Source organism: Elgaria multicarinata, chromosome 4 (assembly GCF_023053635.1).
Source record: "Elgaria multicarinata webbii isolate HBS135686 ecotype San Diego chromosome 4, rElgMul1.1.pri, whole genome shotgun sequence".
NCBI classification, from domain to species: Eukaryota; Metazoa; Chordata; class Lepidosauria; order Squamata; family Anguidae; genus Elgaria; species Elgaria multicarinata.
Genome location: NC_086174.1, coordinates 88,150,272 through 88,174,574, shown reverse-complemented (window position 1 = coordinate 88,174,574; position 24,303 = coordinate 88,150,272). Strand labels below are relative to the sequence as shown.

The window sequence follows — 24,303 nt, the reverse complement described above, 5'->3', positions numbered from 1 at the left end:
AACGCATTGCAAAAAGATAAGATTTTTTAAAAACACGCATACGTGTAATAAAAAATGTGAGAATTGCCAACTTCAAGCAAATCCGGAAACATTTCTATGAAGCTATTTCAACAACTGCTCAGGGAATGTTTTATTAACTTCATCTTTGTTTTGCTTAAAATCAGATAATTTAATGGGCCTGAGCCCTAAACCCTTGTTCACTCTCTGAAGATGGTATCCTTGGCTAATTTTGAGCTGAGCCCACCAAATGTAATGGCCATAGTACTGATTATATAGACAGAGGACCAATTTAGATGATTGAAAACATGGGACAGCTGTTCAAGGCTATCATATGGTAACTGTAACAGGTAGTGTAGCCTTCAACCACATAATTAAAGCCCAGGATTGGCACCCTGCCACAGCTGCTTAGCAATCTGGAGAAGCAGAGGGACAATAGTCCTAGTCTTAAATACATGTTGGAGGCTATAGCTGAGAATCTATAGCTGATGTCTTTAAGTAGCTATCACATTGCTCTTGGTTGTCCAAATCTATCCTACCTTCTAGCTAACATCATGGCTATTTTTCAATGTATCCTGAAGTTCATATAATAGAAATGGAAAGAGTCCACAATTACCCAAGGAGTTTGTCCTCTCCTCTTGACTTCCACTGAGACTGACTTCCATTTAGAGTAAAATAAAATAAAACTCTCAAATTGAAGTGAATTAAGGTGTTCTGTCTGCCTTCTACAACTAGATTTGAAGCATCATCACACAAGGGAAATCACATTTCCTTACTGTCACTTCTCTGCCCCCGCTTTTGTCCTTCAATACTTTCTCTTTCCTCCCGGAGAGGAAAGAGGAAGTAAACACAGACCACGTGGCCCATTCTGGGGCCATTTTTATCATGCTGTTTTTCCTGCACACAGCAGGAGATTGAGGCACATTCCATATTAAAAAAAGAAGTTGGATTAAAAGGGGTCTATTTTGAGATGGAAAAATGAGCTGAAGGAGCAGGAGGCACGAAGGAGGCAGACATCATTGTCTAAAGGACGCGCAAACATCCGTAAGTGGACAGTAGTGAGTGATAAAACGCTCGTCTGATGATGCCCTTGGACTGCAATTCTATGCACTTACTTGGGAGTAAATCCCATTAAACTCAGTGGTACTTCTGAGTAGAGAAATATGGGATTGCACTGTTAAGCATATAAAGATTTCTGGACAACAGTTCGGTCATTATAAATTCTAATTCTACAGTGATATGACAAGCAATATCTTGGCAAAACAATTTATCTTTCCACAAAACATTATGGAGGAAACAGATGAATGAAGAAAGGTGATGCCAGTTGCGTCAATGAGATTTCCTGCCATTTGAATTGCAACATGTTTAAAAAGATTGTGGTAGAAAACTTCTTTATGACTTTTGCAAGGATAGACTGAAACTTTAACAATAATGAAGTGATCATTAGTTGCTGCCTTGGTCTAACAACAACAAAATATTGTTCATATCCTAGCTTTATATTCACTGCCTTTCTCCAGCCCCATGAAAAAACAACCTCATGGCATTTCTGTGCTACAGCTCTTGGGAGAGAGATAATTTTGAAGGCCTTTAAAAATACATTTCTATATCATTGATAATAAAAACACAATTTCCAAGTTTTTTTAAAAACCTCAAAATACACATTTCTGCACAATTACCTATATTTGTTTCAATACCTGAAAAGCATTTGGTATTCTAAATAGGTAGTCAAAAACGTCATGAAATAAGTCTTCTGTGTTACCTAGTTAAGGATTTAAAGTTTAATTATCCACGTCACATGAAGAGAAAGAGAAAAAAGACATAAAGCGAAGGCCAGTTAGATGTTAGAATGAAGCTTGTCTGTTCCTTCTGAGAAGACCGTTCAAGGTATCTGAACCTTCTTTAAATCATAGCAGTACATTGCCCCTATGCAAGTTGCATGAAAGTTTAATACTCACTACATTGAAATCTAGATTTTTCTCCACCCATTCTTTGGCTTCTTTGAAGTCATCTTTCATTTCCATGATATATAGTGTATCCAAGGCATCGACAATTGTTGCTCCTTGAATGTTTCCTGAAAACAACCATTAAGATAATTACTGATGAGATTCCTTGCAGCTATATCTGCAAATATTGACTAAGTAGGCAATCGTTCTAGCAACTTTTTTGTGAACCGCCCAGAGAGCTCTGGCTATTGGGCGGTATAGAAATGTAATAAATAAATAAATAAATAAAACTTCCATGCTTCTCAATCTGGAACATTATATACAATTGAGTTATATTATGAAAGGAAATTCAAATTCTTTAAAAGTTATTAGACTATTTTGCTTGCTTTATAGAACACTGTCCAGTGCTCTATTAAGCTGAATTGGAGATCTGGTGCATTTTGCAATTTCTTGTATCACACTCACTTTTGTGCTTTGCTACAGCTGCATACATTTGTGAGACTTAATTTTTCATCAATAAGCCTGCAAATCAACCAGTTTACAGATAATCAAATGCTTCATTTTGAAGAAAGCTTTCAATTAAAGTAGAATTTCCTGACTAAAAAGGGTTAACCTACGTGGTAGAGAATATTTGGGATCCTTACATATATTGTTTACAGCATCTTTCAGTCCTATATTGCCTAAATCATACCACATTATTCAGAGCCCTCTCCAATTCCCTTCTATGAGAGGACTATATTTGTTCACACTCTGCACTGCTCAAGTCATCATATTAATTTTGTATTATGTATCTCAGTTCTACTCTCCTGTCTGTCATGTCTTATTTTGTATGTAAATACGTTATGGTTTTTTATTCGACCATGATGGGGCGGCTAGCTGTGTAAGTAAAATAAAAGATGATGCAGCATTCTATTTCTGAATCACATCATTCATTCTTGCTCTTGCTAATTTGTCCTCCAAGAGATCACTCAACAACATAAGGCTGAATTTATTGAATACATTTCTATATACTTATTAATGTGTACCAATTATCCATTAACTACTTATGTTTATATGTGAACTGCTTAGGGATTTTATTATATTTAGTGGTATCTAAATATCAGATGATTAATAATAATAATATGTCCTACCCATGCTCAACACTGACTATTTATACAAACAGTTATGAAATACCTTGCTGACAAAGTACACATATTAAGAAGTCCAGAAAATGTGAATGCTGCATTTCTGGAAGCACCAATGACTTACATTGGATGCCAATTGGCAATTGTGAAAATTATGCAAAAGTCTTGAAACAAAGTCACAGTAATCAACATAAATGACCTTTCTATTCAACCAATAATAAAATAGAAATATCGGACTATTCCAGAGATGCCCTATCCAAACATACTGCTTTTTCTCCACTCACTGGGTACTGAAAGTTAAAGTGAAGGGACACATCCTACGTTAAGAAAGTTTTAAAAGTTAAAGAAAGGTTACTCTGAACCTGGATAAATAAAAATTAGCTGAACTCACAAGTACTCAATTTTAATTGGCAAGCAATTCCAACATTTGCCTACAGCAGAGCTGTATGCTCTAATAAGTTTGGCAACCGTAAACTCTTAAATGAGATCAGAAGACAAGAATTGAGATTAGTGCACATTATTTATTTGCTCAAAGTGCTGCCATTCCAGTAAAACCAGATGCCGTTTATTATGGATGTTATGTGAACCTGTGATTTTATTCTGCTATGCTGGCTTAAGGCTGGAATCCTAAATACATGTACCAAGGGGTAACTGCCACTGACTTCCAAGCAAACATGGATTGGACTGATCTGCATGTCCAAGTGGAAGGTAATGTATCACCAAGTTAAACAAACATGCTATTTGTTTTTCCATATTAAATTAAATGGCTTGCAGTCAAGTAGTGGGAACTGGGAAAATGCATCATCAGGTGGTACAATTCACAAAGGTTTAACAAGTTTATGCTAGTTATCCTATGAAGGCAAATACCATTTGTCTCTATTTCACTCATTCACATACGACTTATATAATATTCTTCTTTGAAACAAACTAAGAAAAGTCCTCTAACAGACAAATACGCTACTTGACATAGCACCAATTACAGGACAAAACAGAGTAATCCAATTTAAAATGAACATAGCAAAAAATAGGATAACATTATTTGATTTACCAATAAATCCTGGGACTAGTAAAGCTGCCAGAAGCAAGTGTTATTGGATTTAAAATAGTTTATCTTATTAAATCAGCACAAGCTATAAATACAAACTTCAGTTTATGGCTCCAGCAAGACGATTCAACTACTAAAGTAGCCTATTTCTTAATCATCTATAAAAGCAGGACATACAGAGTAGTGATGTTGAGCTTCTGTTGAAGAGCTTCAGGTCATATAAGCATTAAGTATGTCATGCTGAGTAGAAACTATGAATCTGCCCTGAGCTTAGCCTTTCAAATAGTTATTGAAGGGCGGCCATCCTGACTCATTCCTGACCCTCCATGTCTGCTGCCACAATGGTCTGTGAACACTCCCTTGCATAGAGGAAAAAGAAAAGCTGTATTTATTTGGCTGTGTAAGAAGCACTGTCTGAAAGGAGAGAGAAGGAAGAGAGACATAGCCAGCAATCAGGACTGTGCAGTACAATGCTATAGAGAGTGGCATGAACAGAGCAAGTAGGTAGACATCAGTGGGAGGGGAGATTAGGCATGTGCATTTCCCGCAAATATGGTTGGCTGGGTGACCTGTTATTTGTAACAGACTAGTAGCAGATTGCAAGGCTGTCAAAGAAAATGCAATTTAATTTCATGGTCTTGCAAGGAAGTAGAAACAGGCAGGCTGTGTCCAGTGATCTGCAGTTTACACATTGGCCAATTTGCACAAAATAATAAGCCAGAATTCCAGCTTAACATGAACGAGCTGTGTGCTGGTGCATGCAGCCTATTTGCTCCTGCTTTGCTCCTCCCCTCTAGAGTGACTGTTAAAGAAATAAAATGTAGGTTGTTTAAGTATGTTTTCTCAACCAGGGCTCCTGGCTTATTGCTCCAAATCAAGCCAGGAATCTTAAACCAGAATAAACCCTAGTTTGTGATCCTGGCTTGTGAAGGGAGCAACAAGCCAGGATCACTGGCTTGGACATCATGCCAAACAAACCATTTCTGGTTTGCTTAGCAGCTATGTTATTGGGAAGGAGCAGAATATGAGAGAATTGACTGTGCGCATCAGCATAGAGGTTGTTCTCGAGAAGTGAATTGTTTCACATAAACCATCAAATCTACTTAGATTTCAGAGAAACACACATACAGTTTTGTTGCTGCTTATTTCTGCGAGTTCTATTTCCTGCCATCCCTGTCTCCTATACTTACCCTTGCCTTCATCCCATTGCTCTTTCCCTACCTCCTGCTCAGTATGCCTCACATACTCCTTCTGTTTTCTCTTCCTTGCAAGCTCCTTTCTGTCCTTCCAGCTCTCCCATGACCCACAATACTCTTCTCACGCTAACCCTCATTGCCCCTGTCTCTTGCTGCCCTCTAAACCCTCCTCTTGCCAAGGGCCACTGAAGGCTGTACCCTCTGCCTCTATGAAGAGCATCATAGCAAGGGAGGACCAACCTGGCCTTTGTATCAGCCAGAGAAGGAGCAGCAGCAGGGAGCTTTCTTTCTTTCTCACTGCCAGACAGAACACCTACTGGAACTGAGACCATCCTGGCCTCATCCACTTGCTAGAGAAGGAGCTGCTGCTCCAATACTTGCTTTCCTCCTCCCATTCCCTATTCCTTTTGTATCATATCTATTAGGTTGGGAGCCTGAGGGCAGGGAATGAACAGTGCTTAGAAAATTGTAGGTGCTTTTAAAGTATTAAATAACAACAACAACCCTCAATGGGGCATATTGCTGAATAAACATACTATTAAAATCTGAATAATGTAAGGAATAGTATGCAATTAAATTGTCTTGTTAAAATATTTACAAGTATTCCAAGGAAAATAATTTCCAAGTAAAGCTTTGAAGTTGTTTGTATATGATATTTAAATAACACTAACTGCACTTTATTGAACCCCCTCGCCCCCAAATTAAATAATTAACTCCAACTACTTTTGGATATTAGAAAAAATGTTCAGATATTTATACATCATATAAAATTAACGTGACATGCATTTAGTAAACATAACTTTAAAACTCAGTCAAATAATTCTGTGTTTCCATAATTCAAAGGAAACTGCAGGCCTTTACTTAGTCAAAATGGCACCACCCATCCACAAGAGGGAGACAGAAGATTTGCAGAGGTACACAAAATATTGAAAGAAAAAAATGTAAAAAGGAAAAAAACAAAAACTGCCCAATGGAGGCTGCGCATACTGAGTAGACATGGAATGCTGACTGTTGCGGGAGTGGGGCAAAAAGCAGAAAACCAGGCTGGTAGTGGATCAAAGTGTCCTGGAAGAAAGCATGTATTTATTTATTTTATTTATTTTATGTATGGCTTGAACCCTGAACAGAAGCACTCCACACTAACATTCTGCTGCAGGACTCACTTGTAAACATGCTAGAATCAGACCCCAATTGATTTGGGGCAGCAGCAAGTTTTCTGGAAAACTTGCATCACTGTTGAAGGCAAAGGGAGCAAGAGGAAGTGTGTTACAGTGACCACTCTGGAAGCTTGCTTCAGCTGAACAATCTTCTTGCCTCTTCATCCCACTGTTTTCTCCCTACCGCCTCCAGCTCTCTCCTTTTCCTACAACCCCTGCTTGTGGGCAACAGGCACACTCAGCCAATCTAACCCTCAAATTAAACTGGTCATCAACATATTCATGCTAGGCAGAGGGAAGTAAGAGGCAGGCTGCCTGTTTTCCTTCAACCAGCAGAACGCTCTTCCTTGGTAAGCAGACACTGTTCTGCTGCTGTTTGGGGGTGTCCATGGGCAGTTAGTTCAACCCCCTGTGACTTTTCTGCAAAATATGGGACTCTCTACCATCAGTGGTTTAGAATCAAGGATGTGTACAAAAGTTATTTATATTGAACATTGTCTCCTGACCCAGGTTTTAAAGTCTGCTCCTGGAATATGGATTATACACCTCCCCCGTCCAACCCATTTACTAGTGTGGTATTTTGGACACCATTTCCTAAGTTATTTCATGCTTTGGAGTGTCAAAATAATCTAGTCAGTACACCAATGCAAGTAAACCACAATAAAACTTGTGTTTTCCACAAAAAATGGATTTTAAAATGCTTAAAATTTGGAATATATTTTTGGCACTGCCCCAAGTAAACCTGTTGTAGTTTTGCTATAAAATTACTGTTTTGTTTTTGAAATTAAGGAGTGGCAAGTTAAGAAATGAAAATGCTTCCTTTGGGCCTGTTCAGACAACACAGTAAGCCATGCTTAGGCTGCTAACCCTTTTGCAACAAATAGTGAGCATGTTTAAATCATGGTTATGTAACCACCATGGTTAGGATTGGTACACACAACATGCTAAACCATAGTGTTTAACTAAAAAATGTTTAACCACCGTAGCTTAGCGTGTCGTCTGAACAGGGTCAATGTGTACTACCAAGATGACAAGCTATGTTTATATGTAGTGTGAGCAGGATCCACCCAGAAAGATGGAAAGGAAAATAGACTTGGAGGGTTTGAAGTATGATGAGCCTCTACTATACCCTACAAATGACACAGCTACTATGAGTGCTCTGATACTATCTCACAGCATAGTTAGGCTTGTCCATGAAAGAGGCTGGCAGTAAGTAAACTCCTGCAGTTATACAAGGATAAACATTGAGTCAGCAAGAACGTGGTGCTGCACCTGCTGTTCCTATGCCATTAAACCTTTCCTTGACTGCATTTGTTTAGTTTGCAATTGTTGCCAAAAATGAATAATTATTAATGTGCACCAAGGACAATGTATCCAAGGCCCCACAGAAAAGCTGACATTTCCTTTCTAACCTTGACATTTCTGACCACAGTTCTAAAAAAAAGAAAAAGAAAAAAGGAGGCGTGGGAGGAAAGGAAGCAACCTTTAATTCCTAATCCAAAGAGCCATCCACCAAAATTTATCTCTACTAATCATCATATTTATCTAAAGAGAATGAGGATATGAAGTTATTATCAGAAATGGCCTTTCGTTAGAGGGAATTTTTCTGTGTCTCACTCAAAGCTTGTCTAGATATTTCAGAGATGATATGATGTCACCAGTTTTCCTGTTCTCACAACTAATGAAGTGGAACAAGGGTAAGGTAATCTGAAGCATGACAACACCATGAAAAGTATCTTAACCCTCAACATTTTAGGGGAGGTTACACAGGGTTGCTGTTTTTGACAGTAGCCTTGTGTTAGTCAACGATTTTATTTATTTGTTTTATTACATTCACATTCCATCTTTCCTTGAAGCTCAAGACATCGATCATCTTATACATTTTATCCTCATATTGGTAGTGATATAGGTTACGCTGAGAGACCACAACTGACCCAAGGTGACCAAGCTAGAATTTGAACCTGGGTCTCCCTAATCTTACTCTAATATTTTAGCTCATGGGTGGCAGAAGCAAGACTGGGATATACTGGTAGATTGGAGTGATCAGCAAGGATTTGTGACTCCCAGTTGCTTAATGATAGCAACAAAATGACCTGGTTTGCATGACGCAACAGCCTACTATAAAGTTTCATTATCAGGCTTTTTGGATATTATTAATCTTCACCAGTTTACTTATTCCAATTGTGTCGTTGTTTTTATTCCTTAAACAACCCCTGCCGCATGGATTTGCAGTTACAGGAAGCCAGATTCTGGCTGCACATCAGGAAAAACTTCCTGACTGTTAGAGCAGTACGACAATGGAACCAGTTACCTAGGGATGTTGTGGGCTCTCCAACACTAGAGGCCTTCAAGAGGCAGCTGGACAACCATCTGTCAGGCATGCTTTAGGGTGGATTCCTGCATTGAGCAGGGGGTTGGACTCGATGGCCTTATAGGCCCCTTCCAACTCTACTATTCTATGACATGACAAGCTATGGCAAGCCGGGTGCTCATATGGTGACATGTAAAAATGGCACCCCTGGGAATCTCGCATGACACAATAGCCCCCTTGGGTAAACTAACCGATTGTGGGCTGTCATTATGTGCAAACAGGCCCACTGACTCTCCCTCCTAAATTATACTGCTGAAATGAAGAAAGGTTGTGGTAACAGGAATGGGTTTCTATGTGGAGGTACTGTGAGTTCCATCCAGTTCTGATACTTAAAACCAATTCCTGGGATGAGCGCTGTATAATTTTAAGTTTATTTCTACTGCACCAGGCTCCAGCTGGTGGATGTTAGGGTTCTAGTAAAAAGAAATAATGAACTATTTTGGCTCTCTACTTTTCTCCCTAGTGGCTAAAATGAGATTTTCAAGACTATGTGACACAAAAAGATGCTGAGTTTATTACTTCAGATTTTGGGGTGGTTGAAGAAGCAGATGAGATGACACAAAAGCTAGGATTCTACTATTGTAAGGGCAAAAGAGAAATGACTAAAGGAGAAAAAAATCCACAATGTTAGCCTATTTCATTGATGTTCATGAAATTCTACCATTTAATAAGGGTCTCTTAAATAGTCAAGATGTTTCATTGAGAAACACTACTGGCACAGTTGATGATGAAGAAAGAAAGAATGTAATTAAATTACTCCAACTGTAAAAGCTAGAAGGCATTCAAGATGCCATTCTATGTGGAGACAGTATATATATTTTAGAGGGTGTTTACAATTTGACAGATTCCATGCTCAAAATACGTTATTTTTATAGTTTTAAGTGATAAGTTTTAGTTGAACTTTTAAGCCACTCAAGGGCTATGGAATCAAGTTCATGAGACAAAAACCCCAAACAAAGAGCGCAAGACAGCAGCATTCTTCTAGTATTATAGATATGGTATGCCCTGTAAATGGGTGACAAGGCATGCTTTGGTTATTTGCAATAATCGCCCATTTAAAGAAAGCACATGTCACAACAGCTGGTTAAGAGCACACATGCTCCTAATGTAATCTCTAACCCAAGAGCAGCAAATCAGCTGATGTCACTAAGCACAAAAGCACATATTACTTACCAAATAAATTGCTTGAGTGTCCTTGTTTCGATATGGGTTTCAGTTCATTTAATCCCCATGCGTAATGTTTATAATTATCCCAGGCATGTTTCATCATCTGGTGGGAAATGAAAGCAGGATTATATTGTTGATTTAGCAAGAAACTATGGTAAATACTAACAGAAAATATACTGTACACCAAGGATCAATGTGTTTAATTCAATGGTTAATTAAACCCATATCGTATTGTAGACATAATACTTTAACATTAAGCATTATTAATAGCAACATCATGTAGCTGTTGTGGTGTTTTAGTTATAGCAGGGAGCCTGTTTTTATTCAATTCTATTCCCTGTTGTTAATTAGGAATTTGCAGTGCACACCCATTAATTCTCATTAAGAAGTTTAGCTAAAAGACTATTAATCCAATTAAGAATTTCTCCTTAAGACGACAAGACTTCTGAAGCCATGATACTACAGCCAAGTTTAGAGATGTTATTCACATAAAATATGTTTGTAAAGTTTGGCAGAAACTGCAATTTGGTTGAAAGCTAGGTGCTTGAAGGAATTTGGTTACGTGAAAGGAAGTTTAATAAAAACACTGAGGCACTCGGGACAGAATATGCCCATTAAAAGTATGGCAGCTTAACCTCTGGATTGTCTTCACACACCAGAAAGTTCTGGAGACTTTTATAATAGTATTAAAGTAGAAGCAGCCAAGAGCTATATACCTTCTAACATTTTATAGCTGAAATACCCTCATTTTTCCAAGCTGCCACTCACAAATGTCTCCCAACTTGCCTGCCACTGCTGCCGTTAAGTAACAATTGAGTAAATGTATCCCATTCAATTAGACTTTGTAAAAGTCTGGGTCAATTTCCCCCCCATCCCCAGAGAAACCAATTTTGTTCTGCAAAAAGAAACCAATGCTAACCCCATAGCAAACAATCTTTCCTTCACCAGACTGATGTGATCTGATGTGACCAAATACAAGTTCCAAAATGCCTCCTTGAATTACACTGCCTGCCTTGAAGAGATTCTTGTCCCAGATATAGATTGAATATTGTGCCACTGCCTTTGAAAGGTGGACTTTGATGCAAAACAAAAAACAAAGCCATCCTGAAACAGATGCTCTTCATATTTTCTAAAAGCAGAAGTTCCCTGGAAACGGTTGACTGCCATGTGATTGCCATCCTGCTCACCCATTCAAAACAGGGGAACACACTGCCATATGATTCCTAAATTTCTGGTCTGGTAAACTGATAATGGAGGAAGGAAGAGCTGCTTGGCCACACAGTTGATAGACATGCCTTTGTGTTGTTTATTACTCTCCAAAGTTAGCTAGTTCCCCCCACTTCAGGCAGAGTTCTTACTAGGCTATTGTGACCCATGGGAGAATGTGATAACATTTAACTGATTATATGATTTTAGGAGACATGTTGCTCACCCCCCCTTTTTTGATCACTCTGGAAATAAATTGGGATTTTGGATTTCAAGTGCTTGTATCAATCACTTGAACAGCTTTGAAGGACTTTTTGAATTTTTAATATGTACCCCTCAAATTCCCATTTAGCCACCACTCCCTCTTCCCTGCTACTCTCTCCATCCCCCTCCCAACACCAAATATAATATACCTTGAGTGGGTGGGGGTGGGGCAGCAGGGACTAAGAGCCACCTGCAACACAGGAAACGCTGTGAGGTCTCATCCCCAGAAGCAAATAATAATAAAAAAAACATCATGCATGACTTGCCACTGTGCAGGAGGTCCCATGAGGCCCCTTCTGTATTGAGGGAGTTCTCAGTCACCTGCCACTGCCTATCCTTGTTAACACAGCACAAGTCTATACCATGCATATATCCCTGGGTCATCTCTAGGTTGTCCCTGTGCGTCCAGGGGATCCCAGGGTCAATCGGGGACGACCAGAGACTTTCCCTGGAATAACTGGGACCACGGATTTCCTGGTTTTTCTGTGGTCCCAGGACAACCCTGAGGTCTGCGGCTGGTGTGTCCTGGCCTCCCGGGTCCTCAAATAGGCACAGAGCTGCACAGGGTGTCTCCATGCCCATGGGGGTGGAGGAGCAGCAATTTCACCATCCCTGGTATGGTGGTGAGGAGGGGTTTCTTACTTTTTTGTCATGCGACCGGCTCCTCTTCAACAACAAAAAATGGTGCCCGCGACTTCCCTCTTCCCTTCTGGGATGTCGCATGGCCATATAGATGCTGGGGGAGGATCACGGAAGCAAGTAAGTCCGCGATCCTCCCCCTCCCTCCTGCTACACCCCTAGGTGTACATGAGCCCACAGACTCACTAGTACTGTGTGTACATATGCAATGAATAACATGGGTCTAAGGAGGCTGTTAACCAGAGCTGTTGTGCACATACAGCAAATTTAGGCACTATTCTCTTATGAATGAGGAATACGGTAGCTACTTTTGTATTGGGGAAATTAGCTCAAACACTCATTCAAAGCCTAAAAGCACAGTCTTTGTTACAGTTTTTACTTCTCAAAACACAAGCATCTACATCTGTTACAGAACAGAAAAAATGTTGGTTAATGTAACCGCCCCCTTGCACATGGACCAGTATACTCATTCTAATAAGCCTAACTAGAAAAGGTTGAGGAAGATGGAAATTGATGAAATTAGCATTTGCCAAATAAGCAAGGAAATGAAGGAGCAGGGAATGTGAAGGCTTTGCAACCAAGGGAGTCTCTACCCTTGTATTCCAATGGTGGACTACAAGGGTAGAGACTGATAGATTTAGGAGAAAAGAAAAAGAAATTCAACAAGGGAACTTGTAATTACCTGTATTCCGAGGAAGGGGGATTCTGAAGGACCTCACTTCCAAACTATGTTCTATGGGTCATGTATCTCTGTGGTAGTTCAGAGCCTTAACAGCATTCCTGGCAGATTTTCAGACTGTGCCTTCCGGAATGAAAATGGATTCTTGAGCCAAGGTGTCAGGGTAATGCCAATTAATCCATAGTGCACAATGCATGTGTCAGAGAGCCAGCACACCTAAAGCTCTTCTGAGACACCACTCCTCCAAAATCAGGATTTTTCCTTTTGGGGATGGGGGGTGGACTGATAGAGAAGGAAGCAGCAGAGGCTGGATGCAAGCCCCAATTTAAGGTAGGGCTGGAAGAGACTGTGCCTGCCTTGAATTGGAGTCACTCTAAAAATGTGAGCCTTCCTCGCTTGAGAAGTGTCCCCATTTCAAATATGTACCTGAACCTTAAATTTTAGGCTAGGCTTTACTGCTTGCACTCCGCAATGCAGGTGCAATGTGTAAAAGATGCACTTATGCAGACAAATGCAAATACCTACCAGTGGAGGTGGAGACATGACTAACTTTTGCTTCTATCTAAGTCTAGAACACTCAGTGTAACTGACCTATCTAAGATGGGACATGCAATAGTTAAGGTACCAAATAAGAGAACAACTAAATGATCAGCTACATTTCCCCAAACCAGATCTACTCTCCCTTCATTCCCAGAACTATTTGGTCTAGTGCAGGGGTGCACAACCTTTTCGTTGGGTGTCTGCTGGGGTGCTGGAGGTTGCCACACTCACTGTCTGGGCCACTGGGGGATGAAGGCTGCAGCCTACTTCCCTGCCCCCCACCAATCTGATCACTGTTTTACCATGTTTATCAGACTATCAGAAGTAAAACAGTGGTCCCAACAGTGCACCTTTCTGGTACTGTATTTTTCCAGCAGCAGAAGCAAAAGATCTTGGGGGGCTGCCAGACAGGGCTTCAGCAGCTGTGCTTTTTGTACCCCTAGTCTAGTGCCTCCTCAGTTTAGCTAAAAGCATCTTAAAGGTAGCATCAGAATATCTTCATAAAGAAACTGTTTCAAGATAGCTTCATCTTAGAAAGGTGTCAAATTTATTAAAAGTTCCTTCCCAAATCCAAGTCTAAACTTGCATACTCACAGGGTTCTTGAAGGAATAACATTTTATATTTATAAGCATGACAACTTTCAACTTACAGAAGTTTCCCTCCTTCGAGTCTGGCTGGTAAAAGCTATAGTATGTGAAACAGGTTAAAAAACTATGCTTTGTAATACAAGATGGCAATGATCATCCAGCTCTAGGGAAGATAGTTGGACATACATATACAATATCCCGATAAACACTCTATTATAATATGGCTGTGTTTTGTGAATATTCCATATTCCTTCATTTTAAAATTGTATGTCAGTAAAATATCTTTATGAAATGCTTGACTTATTTACAAGATCCAGAAAGGCAGTTGTCTATTGTAGTTTAAACAGCTAAAACCTACTCATTTATTATGGCTTAATCCATCATGGACGTTGGCTACAAGCTTATGCCAGAATAAATGTGTTAGTCTTTAAGGTGCCACAAGACTTTTTGTTGTTTTACCTACTACAAAATAATTCTAGTTTATGAATGCAAATCTTCTATCATAATCTCCTGAAACATATTAGACCTGGACCACATATGGGTTAAGCATCCCCATGTTAATTGAATTCTTGGCCCCTATTATGGTACCAGCTGTTCGAAGTTGTGGGCCAACTTTATACCTGTCAAATAGAAAACAGATTGCGATAAACTCTGCACATATGCTAATGGACAAGTATCAGATGGCAATATGATAAATAATTTTGAGGCTGGGTTCGGATGATCAGCAGAGAAAAGAACCTACAGCAGCAACCCCCGCATGCTGCTTGCATAGCCACCATTTCCTTAATTACCCTCTGTATGGGTTGCCGTGTCTTCCAAACCCAGTGTGTATGGGGCAGCTCCCAAACCACCTCACAAACCTTATTGTGGGGGTTATGGGGTAGTTTGGAAGCCACCACACTGGATTTGGTGACATAGCAACACATGTTGCTGCAAAAATAATTAAGGAAATGGCACATGCATGAGTGGTACACATGGACAGGGAAAAGAAGCCACAGTAGTTTCTTTTCCTCCACTGATCATCCAAATCTAGTCACTGGGTTCATACAACATAACATGCCATCCTCAGGATTGAGTGTGGGTTGTTGCTGAACCATGGGTTCTTGTGTTGTGGGAACCTAGCTGTGCTAACAAACCATGTGCTTTGTCCCACAGTTCACAACCCAATAACAAACCATATGTTCTTTTTGTGGTTTGTTAGTACAACTGGGTTCACACTACAAAATAACCCACAGTTCAACTGCAACCCACACTCAAGCTTGAGTATGGGTTGCCATGTTGTGTGAACCCAGCCACTGACTACAACAATTCATCAACTCCTTTGCTTTTGGGGAGGCCACCTATTAAAAATGGTGGTTCAGCATAGCTATCAATTATATATGTAAAGACACTCAAATTGGAGTGCTTCCACTGCCATCTGAAAGCTAAGTGACAGGGAAGGTAGTCTATGTGTGCACACAAAGCAGGTAGGTATAGTCAGGCTACAAAATCTCTGCTCTTTTTTTCTTTTTTGAAAAAAGAGGCATTTTCACAGTAGATTAACTGGAATGTAAGGTTAAGAGTGGGGGCATTTCAGCTCAGCCGAAATCAGAATATAAAATACAGTCTTTGGCTCTAATAGTGAAGTATAACTGATTTTTAAAATAAAAAGTTTAAGGTAGATCATTAAAAAAACCGCAACAAGGAGGAAATTTGTAGACATCAAACAAGCTGCAAGCATATTACCACTACTCAGCTTTACATTGGATAGTAGTAAAGCACTTCACTAAGTTGTAGATGTCTGCCTTTCCTTCTTAGCCAGATGCCAGAATCATGAAAAAAATAGTGTAAAATACCTAACAATAAAATCTACTTTTCAATACTGTGGGGACCTCTTCTCCAACCTCTCAGAAAATCATGTTAATATAAAAGTACTATTCTTAAAAAAATAAAATCAAAATTAAATCAGAATACTGAGAAAAAAAAACCCTGTCTTAAGAGACAAGATGCTCAAGCTAAGATACCTGGACATGAGACTTTTTGGAACCATATGTTAGATGTTCTAAGCTTGGAGGGAGAGTGGGCTATTATTGTTAGGCACATAAAAGAATAAATGCTCTTGTATAAAAATCAATGGAGGCAAGCATTAGATTCACCATCAATTAATTCTTTTTAAGGAAGTACTCTAGTTTGCCTTTATAATCCAAGGCACACACACACACACACACACACACACACACACACACACACACACACACAGAGGCCAGAGCTACACGGGTTAAATCCCGGGGTGATCCCCGGGATCGTACCTGTGCGTCCACATGACATACAGGGGATCTGAGGATCAGGGAGGGATTACCCCTCCCTTGCCCCGGGATCTCGCCCTACCCTTTAGGCCTGTTTTTTCTGTGGTCTTGGGCTTAGCTCGAGACCACGGAATGTGTGGCCGGGCACTGCAGTTTGTCCGGGCTCTTCGCAATTCCTCACGAGGAGCTGGAACCCGTGCACGGGGCGCAGCACTCCTCAGGAGCTCTGCGTCCATCGGGGTGGGTGGGGGTGGGGTGAGCAGGGAAAGTAATTATTTTTTAAAAAAATCACTCACTTTTTGCTCACAAGCGTTCATGCGCTGCTGGCCCTTTAACCAAAAAAAAAAAAAAAAAAAAAAGGCAGCCGCGACGCCTCTCCGTCTGAGGTTGTCACGCGCTGCGTGCGGATTGAGGGGGAGATCTTGCAATGAAAAAATTGCGAGATCTTCACTCCTCCATCCCACTAGACCACTAGGTCTACCTAAGGCCAGAAAGAGAGACAGAGACTCTCAGAAATATTAATAGAAATGAACTTAAAGCGATCCATTCTTTAACTGGCTATCTGAACAGGTTATAGCTCTCCTCTCGAGACAACCACACAAAGTTCTATCAAATAATGTTCCATGGTTTTATAATGCTATCTTCTCAGCGATGGCACAGCTTTTGGGCTACTGAATATATGGTAGCTTTAAGATAGTGCATAACTTAATATACACAGCAAGATGTTTTTGATGACACTTCACCCCTAAGCTGGTGTAAAGCAGCAGAAGCCGCTGGTCTCATATACTTCTGATTTGCCTCTTTCCTCACTGCAAAAGGCAGTGAATGCATATGCTGAGAGAAACATGTTTTTTTGTGGGTTGCCAGTGGCTGAGTCCATCAGCTTTTGCACCATCATGAATAGAAGAAAGCACATTGCAAGATATGCCCTGCAGAAGACATCGGCTGTGTTCCAGATATGATCACAGAGGTTAATAAAACTTTAGATTATTGAATAGCGCATTCAAAAATTAATTTGATATTGGTATTGGTATAACAACCATGGATTTATTTTCGAATGAAAATCTAAAGATCTAATACTCTACTAGCATAACCATATCATGATTTGATCTGGGAACTTTCTGTGCAATTCTAATTTATCAGCAGGATTTGCACACTACTTGGAATTATTTAGCAATTTGAGAAATAATTCAAATAATTATATAGGTCTCAAGGAGGAAATATTTATTACCAGTGTAAATGTGTTAATTATAATGTTAAATTAAGAAACTGATGTTAATATTGAAACTTTACTTTTAATCTTGAAAACCTACACATGGAGTGCATTTCTCAAAGCTGCAGATGGGTGGAGAACGAGAACCACATAAGCAAGCTCTACTCTTTTGTACAACAAAACTAGCAACACTGTATTTTAATAATTATTCATCAGTTATCCATTACAGAGCTAAAAAGCAGTGTGTCAGGAAACAATTTAAGCACAAGCATGTGGATTTTAGTCAGTGAAATACTAAAACATTGTCAATTGCCTAATGTAATCTTTTACTTTCTGTAATTGTGCTCTAAGCCTGCCAGACTCTATCTTATAATAGAGTTCTTCTGCCTTAAATAATCTAAGATGCTATATGGAGTTCAAAACAGTATTGCAATTCTTGACCATAAAAGCCACTTCTAGGGTGGAAGGGGGAAAACAGCCAGTTAAGAAAAGAAATCCAAGAAACATGTGCAGCATAATTCTATATATGCATGTACAGAAATACGTTCCAATGAATACAATGGGGCTTTTGTCCAACTAAGTGTATATAAGATAATCTAAAAGAAGTGTATATAAGATAATCTAAAAGAAACGTTGCAGACACTGATGTTAGATATTAGTACACTTTTCCTGAGCAGTTGTATTCCTAGACATTAATGCAATTAAAAGCAATGACATGTTATGATTAGACGGTTCCAATAAATCATTAGGAATCATGTAATCAAACTGGGATCTAATTAACTTTTTGTCATGTGACAATAGTAAACCTGCTCAAACCATGTAAAATCGATTTTGCTCTGATCATAACTCATTTCACTTACTATAAAGTTAAGAGCACTGTGTAATTGTTATTAGAGTTCCATTAGCTTTACTTTTCTCAAGAACGAATTAAAAAAATTCTATTTGTAATTCTAAGCATATGAGATGAACAGCTTAGTAAAAAAAAATTAAAGTTTTAATTCCCAAAATTTTAATCCTTAGAAAGCAAGTTTAAAGAATTTTGCTTTGCTGTCACTTATGATGAAAAATAATAATACTTCAGTTACATCATTGCATGCATGACACACATGTTGTCTTAACATGTATGTCATGGGTTACTCCACGCATACATGGTGGAGTAACCCATTCCACCAACTTCACTAAGATTGCCCATTAATGTTTATCAAACGTTTGCATTCTTGTGCCATATGAATAGCTAAATAACATTTCTCTAGTAAGTTTTGATTTTGCTGTCAGCTGCACTTACCTATGTTTCAAAAGACACATTCTGCCACTTTGCTCTTTGACTACATTTTATTCACCTTGACTAGGAAGTCCCATTGAATTCAGTGAAGACTTCCAAGTAAAGATAGACAGAGACACTTTCATCATGGCTTCAGTCCAGCTGCATAATTTCTAGTGCATATACTTTATATATGGAAGAGCGGTTACAAAAACCCTAACACTTAATAGTGCTAGTAAGATGCAGCAGGAAACAGAAAGTTGCTTCTGAAGCAATCCATATTATAAGCAACTTTTTTTTTTTGCTAAAGCTTAACAAAGCTCATAAAAACAAATTACAATAAACAGCATGCTGACCAACAATTTAAAATGTATACTAGTTTCATACCACTGAATCCTAGAACAAATTTACAAGAGTTGAAAGGAAAGCGACAGGTTGCAGGAAATGTTGAAGACAACCTACGTCAGCCTTCTCTAGCCTGATGCTTTTCAGAGGTTTTGAGTTACGGGCTCTATCTAGCATGTCCAATAGTCAGGAATGCTGGGAGCTGAAGTCCAAACCATCTGGAGAACACCAGATTAAAGAAAGCTTATCTATATGACATCTAGGACCATGATTTTGTTTGCAGAACATTAAACAGATTTCAAAACACAATACAATACTTGGACAGAATATCGATGCCACAGAAGAAAGAAGAATCTTTACTGAAGAAAACAAAATAGAAAAGTACTAAGAGTCAGGCTCTGAAAAGAAAGAATAATAACTATGTAGGTTATTTGCAAATATGGTAAGTTAGCATCAAAGCACAGGAAGGGTTTTTTGTTGTTGTTTATTCGTTCAGTCGTTTCCGACTCTTCGTGACTTCATGGACCAGCCCACGCCAGAGCTTTCTGGTGTATAGATAGGCTTTCCTATTTTGAGAGAGATGTATATTACCATGAATAGTTAAGGTAATATTACAACTGTTACAAAGTTGTAAACCATAGAAAAACACTGTGCTTGTTGCACAATTTACTAGACTACAAACTTGAGATACTTATGATTACTGAGGACCCTGTGATTTCAGTTGATTTATTTTTCCAAGTAGGTATTCATTTTATTTGTACCCTCACTTTCAACCGAAAAATGGCACTGAAGATGGTACATGTAAGATTTCAGTCTAAGCATATACTTACTGCAAAATGTCCTATTAAGTTCAGTGGTACTTTCAACTAGAGATGACGGGGACTGAACTTGGGATCTTCCTGCACACAAAACATGTGTTCTATCACAGAATTTTCTACATTTCTAGCCCTCACAGTCCAGTTTTAGGATTGGCCCATTAGGAAGTTATTCTATAGTACTATTTTTGAGATCATCTAATAAAGCATAGTCATCCAAACCATCCAGCTAATGAATAGTTTAAGTGTATAAATGAATTTGCATGGAGTCATAAGTAAAACTATGCTAGACATCATTTTAAACATTAAAAAATATTTCCCATTTTTTCTAGTAAGCCTGTGCTGACAAAAGTAGCAAAGTATTAAGAAGAAAAAGAAAGGCTACCCAGCAAAAAATCGGTTAACAAGTTAAACATTCTGCAGAAGATCACTACTACAAGACATCAGATAGATTTGTGTGTATGCTAGTCTATTATAATACACCGTTCTGCATGTACGCTAGTCTATTATAATACAGTTAGAAGATCATCAGAACTACGTGATGTGATAACATAAATATGTTAATCTGTCCTCCTTCTATCAACTCTGCTCCACAGTTTGTTTGTTTGCTCTAGAGCAATACTGAAAATTCAAGGGGTACAAAACAGTACATTCCTCCATAGGTGATTCTATTATCCTACACCCTCACAGAACTCAGTGGGAATTTATGAGTAAAGATGAACAGAATGTAGTAAGGTGAGCGGCTTAGAAGGCAGGCAGAGGCAAATTAACAACACCCTAGGAAGGATACACCTGGTGGAAACTCTTGTTACTGAAATTTAACAGATATGACAATCCATGGTCAACAGTGTAAACAATAATTACAATGCAATTTTATGTCACTGTTGTCTCTTTCCACACCCTTCTTATCCTGTTTTCCCACTAAATGCAAACATAATAATGACAGTACTGCATGCCTGCAGAGTATCTAATTGGAGACATGATCCTAGCAGTTGGTCTAAAGAGGGTTGATAATTACAGATGAAGAATGATGCAGAGCATAGTATCAGGACACTTGTGAACACATTCCTGAGATGGTGCTGACTTGTGAACTGATGACAGCTTAGAACTCAGCACCATCACAGGGATGTTTTTGTTCATCTTACACAAAATCTAGCCAAAGGTGAACAAAAACATTAAATAGAAACACCAAAACACAATATGTATGACATTCTGCATCACTGGTGGTATCCTCTTTGATACTGACTCCAAAAGCTTTGGAAGTAGAATTACATCCATTTCACTAATCACTTGAAATAGAAGCCTGAACAGCTACTTTGCCCTTATCACACAAAAAAAGACCACAGGTAAAAAAAAATCACAGACCAATGAAACCAGACTCTTGTAATTACAAGCCTGATGTGTCAGCCAAATAGTAAAGAGATAACAGTAACAGCTTTTTATCTTAAATTGGATTAGATTATTTACTGAGTGATTCAACCCAATAAAGTAACCAAGTGTAGAGACTGGGAAGTTCAAGTTATTCAATATTGAAGAAACTTAAAAACTTTAGCAGACAACAACACACAACTAGGGATGGGCTGCACCAACCACTGTTGCATTTAGTCAGACCTTTTCATCAGATCTATTTAATACTGTCAAATTGTAAAGTCCCACATCCCAGGAAGGCAGAGACCAGAGTTATGTACATTTAATCTCCTTAAATTACACAATTTTGTAGATACTCAATGATAGCCAGCCTCTCAATAACAGTCAGTTCTAAATGCTAGGTGTGTTTACTTTGGATTTCACCCAATCAATCTACCCTACAACTATTTTTTTTAAAAAAAGAATCACTATGAATAAAGTGGTATTTAAGAGAACATATGCATTTAACTCACTGTATTAGTTACCAAGCTGTGTTAAGTACAACTTAGCCCACTAATCAGAAGTTTTGTCTTCTTGCGCATTTTGTGGTCCACAACACACATTAAACAATTCTTACGTGCAAATCACTTCCAAGCACAGTTGGTGTGCAGCAATTCTACACCATGCATAGCATTGTCACATTCACAGTGTATGTGTGTTTCATATTAATTCCTAAATACATGCAGAACCTGCATTACATATTAGGACCACTTTTCAACTGTCATCAAATTTTAGAAGTTTAGCAACACCCTAATGAGCACCACTGTGTTAACCATAAAGCATGATGTTTAAGTGGTCTAGAGATAGTTCCACCATAAATTCTGTAACATACAGATTCACTTACAGTGGTGAGTAAAATGCTTACTACCTTTCTCCAAACAGTAGGAAAATATTACCCATGTGAAAAACGTCCAGTACTACCAAGGGATGAGCAGGAGGAACTCCCCACCCCAAAATATTGTAAGCTAAGCAGATGAGGAAAGGCACAACAGTTGAACACAATCCTAGCCATAAGCCAGCTGGAAAGTTCCTTAAGTTATTAAAATTCTTTAGGGTGGGTTTGCTACTTAAATTAAAAAATAGTAGTTTAATTTTAATTTTGTTAGTTTTGACTTGAAAAATTAAATAAATTTAATTTAGAGAGTTACATAATGTAGATGTCTTTAGTTGACAAAATTACATAACTTGCCCAGTATTTATTCACCATCTTGCTACATTTTGCTTTTGAGCACTGAAATCTTAAGTAGCACTTGGACAGAAATATTACCTAGACCACCATCATCCCGTCTGCACATCTTGAGACTAATACAAAATTCAAGGCAACTGAATAGAAAGACTATCTTTCTACCTTTCCTCTACCTGGGTTTGACAATGCAAGTTAGAGGGGAGACATCACTGTCACTACTACGTTTATCATCCTTTCCATAGTTGTGATTCCCAAACTCTAGAGCTTAGGCAGAAGTAAACCGTAATTTGCCTCCATTACAGACAAACCTTGGAGAAAGCTCTCAAATATAGAGCTGGGTCAGTTCGCTTTTTAAAAGGCTGCCCATACTGTCAGCTCTACGAAGACCTTGGCATATTAGCAGTGACACGTGTCCTTTCCTCTTCCGCATTAAAAGTTCTTGCTTACGGACCCGGTCACAGAACCGCACCCGGGAACGACGACAGTGAAATCACTGCGGGAAAGAATATTGGGGAGGGGAAGGGAATATCGTGAAGGTCACTGCCAACACGGTAAGAAAAAAGGCACGTTGGGGGAGACACACAAAAGCCACGGGGTGACTGGAAGATCGTGGGAAAGAAAGGAACGAGGTGGGGACGGTAGTCACCCACCTCTTTGATCTTGGCTCTTTTCTGCCGGATGACGGGGTCCGCCGGTTCCGCTCCCACGGCTCCGATGGGTTTGCGAAATGGCAAGTCAGGCAAGCCGGGGCCCGCCGACTCCCTCCTGCCCAACTTGTCTTGGAGGAGTAACTTCGCCTTGTCCTGGTGGATGTCTCTGCGGATCTCCTCGGGCAGCTTCTGCAGGGTTTCCTTCGCCTCCCGCAAAGCTCGTTCGTGGTCCTCGCGGATCTTGGCTAAGTTCTCCGCTGCTTCTTCTGCAGCGCCGGCCCCGACTCCATAGCCGGTGCTGCTGCTGCTGCTGCCCGCTCCCTGTGGCTGCGGTGCGCGCTGATCCCCCTGCGCGGGAGCCGGCGGCTGCTGCTGCTGCTGCTGCAGGGTGGTCGAGTGGAAGAAGACGCCGCTGAGGAGCTTGGGCGAGTCGGGCAGGAAGAAGATGGCCCCGAAGCAGAGCGTGATGAAGGCGCTAAACACTAGCAGCAGCACGAACTTCTCCGTCAGGCGGAAGGCGCCGCTGGGGCCGGGGACCTTTCTGCCTCCGGGCCCGCCCAAGGGCCCCCCGCCTAAAGAGCCGCCCAAAGCGCTCGGGCCCGCGGGACTACCGAAGAGCGGCAACAGGCTGACGGCGGGCATGGCCTCCCCGGGAGATCAGCTCCCCCTACAGGCCGAACAGGGCCACGGGGCAACAGCCCGGGCGGCCCGTTCGCGAGGCTCCCCGGCAACAGCCGCCACAGCCGCCACTACCACAGCCAGAGCGGGCCGACGGCGGGACCAGCCCGCGTTTCCTGTGCCCGGGCAACGGCAGCAGCGACGGCGGAAACTTTCCTCGTCCTCTTCAGCGGCAGGAAGTTTTCTCGGCGGAGAGTCCCTGCCGCCGCCGCCGCCTCCTTGGCGGGAGTTCTTGGCTCACTTGAGGCCCGTGGCTGAGCAGCTGCCTGAGGAGGAAAGCCCGCCAAGATGGGTTACGGGCACCGGCTCTGTCAGCTCCGGCCGCCGCTGCTCCTCCGGCTGCTGTTACTGCCCATATTGGCGCCGCCGCTGCTGGCGACCGAGAACCCGCCGCCTCTGCTGCTCTTCTTACAATAGGCGCCCAGCCCGTTGAGAGGAGCGGCACTTTCTTCTTCTGCGAGGCGCCGCCTGGCACTCCCAAGCGGAGGACAACTGCTTACTCGAGCACGGAGTGCGGAACTGAGAGAACCTCTAGAGTAGCGAGACT

At 40.4% G+C, this 24,303-nt stretch overlaps 1 protein-coding gene across 1 annotated transcript in view; it reads right to left on the bottom strand.

Annotated features, from left to right (window-relative positions):
* Positions 1–23,784, bottom strand: part of MAN1A1 (mannosidase alpha class 1A member 1) — a 68,718-nt gene extending 44,934 nt beyond the window's left edge. Inside the window, exons 1-3 of the mRNA XM_063124730.1 lie at positions 23,079–23,784; positions 10,007–10,103; positions 1,953–2,068 (exon numbers count right to left, since the gene is read on the bottom strand). Coding sequence (XP_062980800.1) covers positions 1,953–2,068; positions 10,007–10,103; positions 23,079–23,720 — 855 coding nt within the window. The 5' untranslated portion in view covers positions 23,721–23,784. The remainder of the gene's footprint in view (positions 1–1,952; positions 2,069–10,006; positions 10,104–23,078) is intronic.
* Between the last annotated feature and the right edge of the window lie 519 nt (positions 23,785–24,303).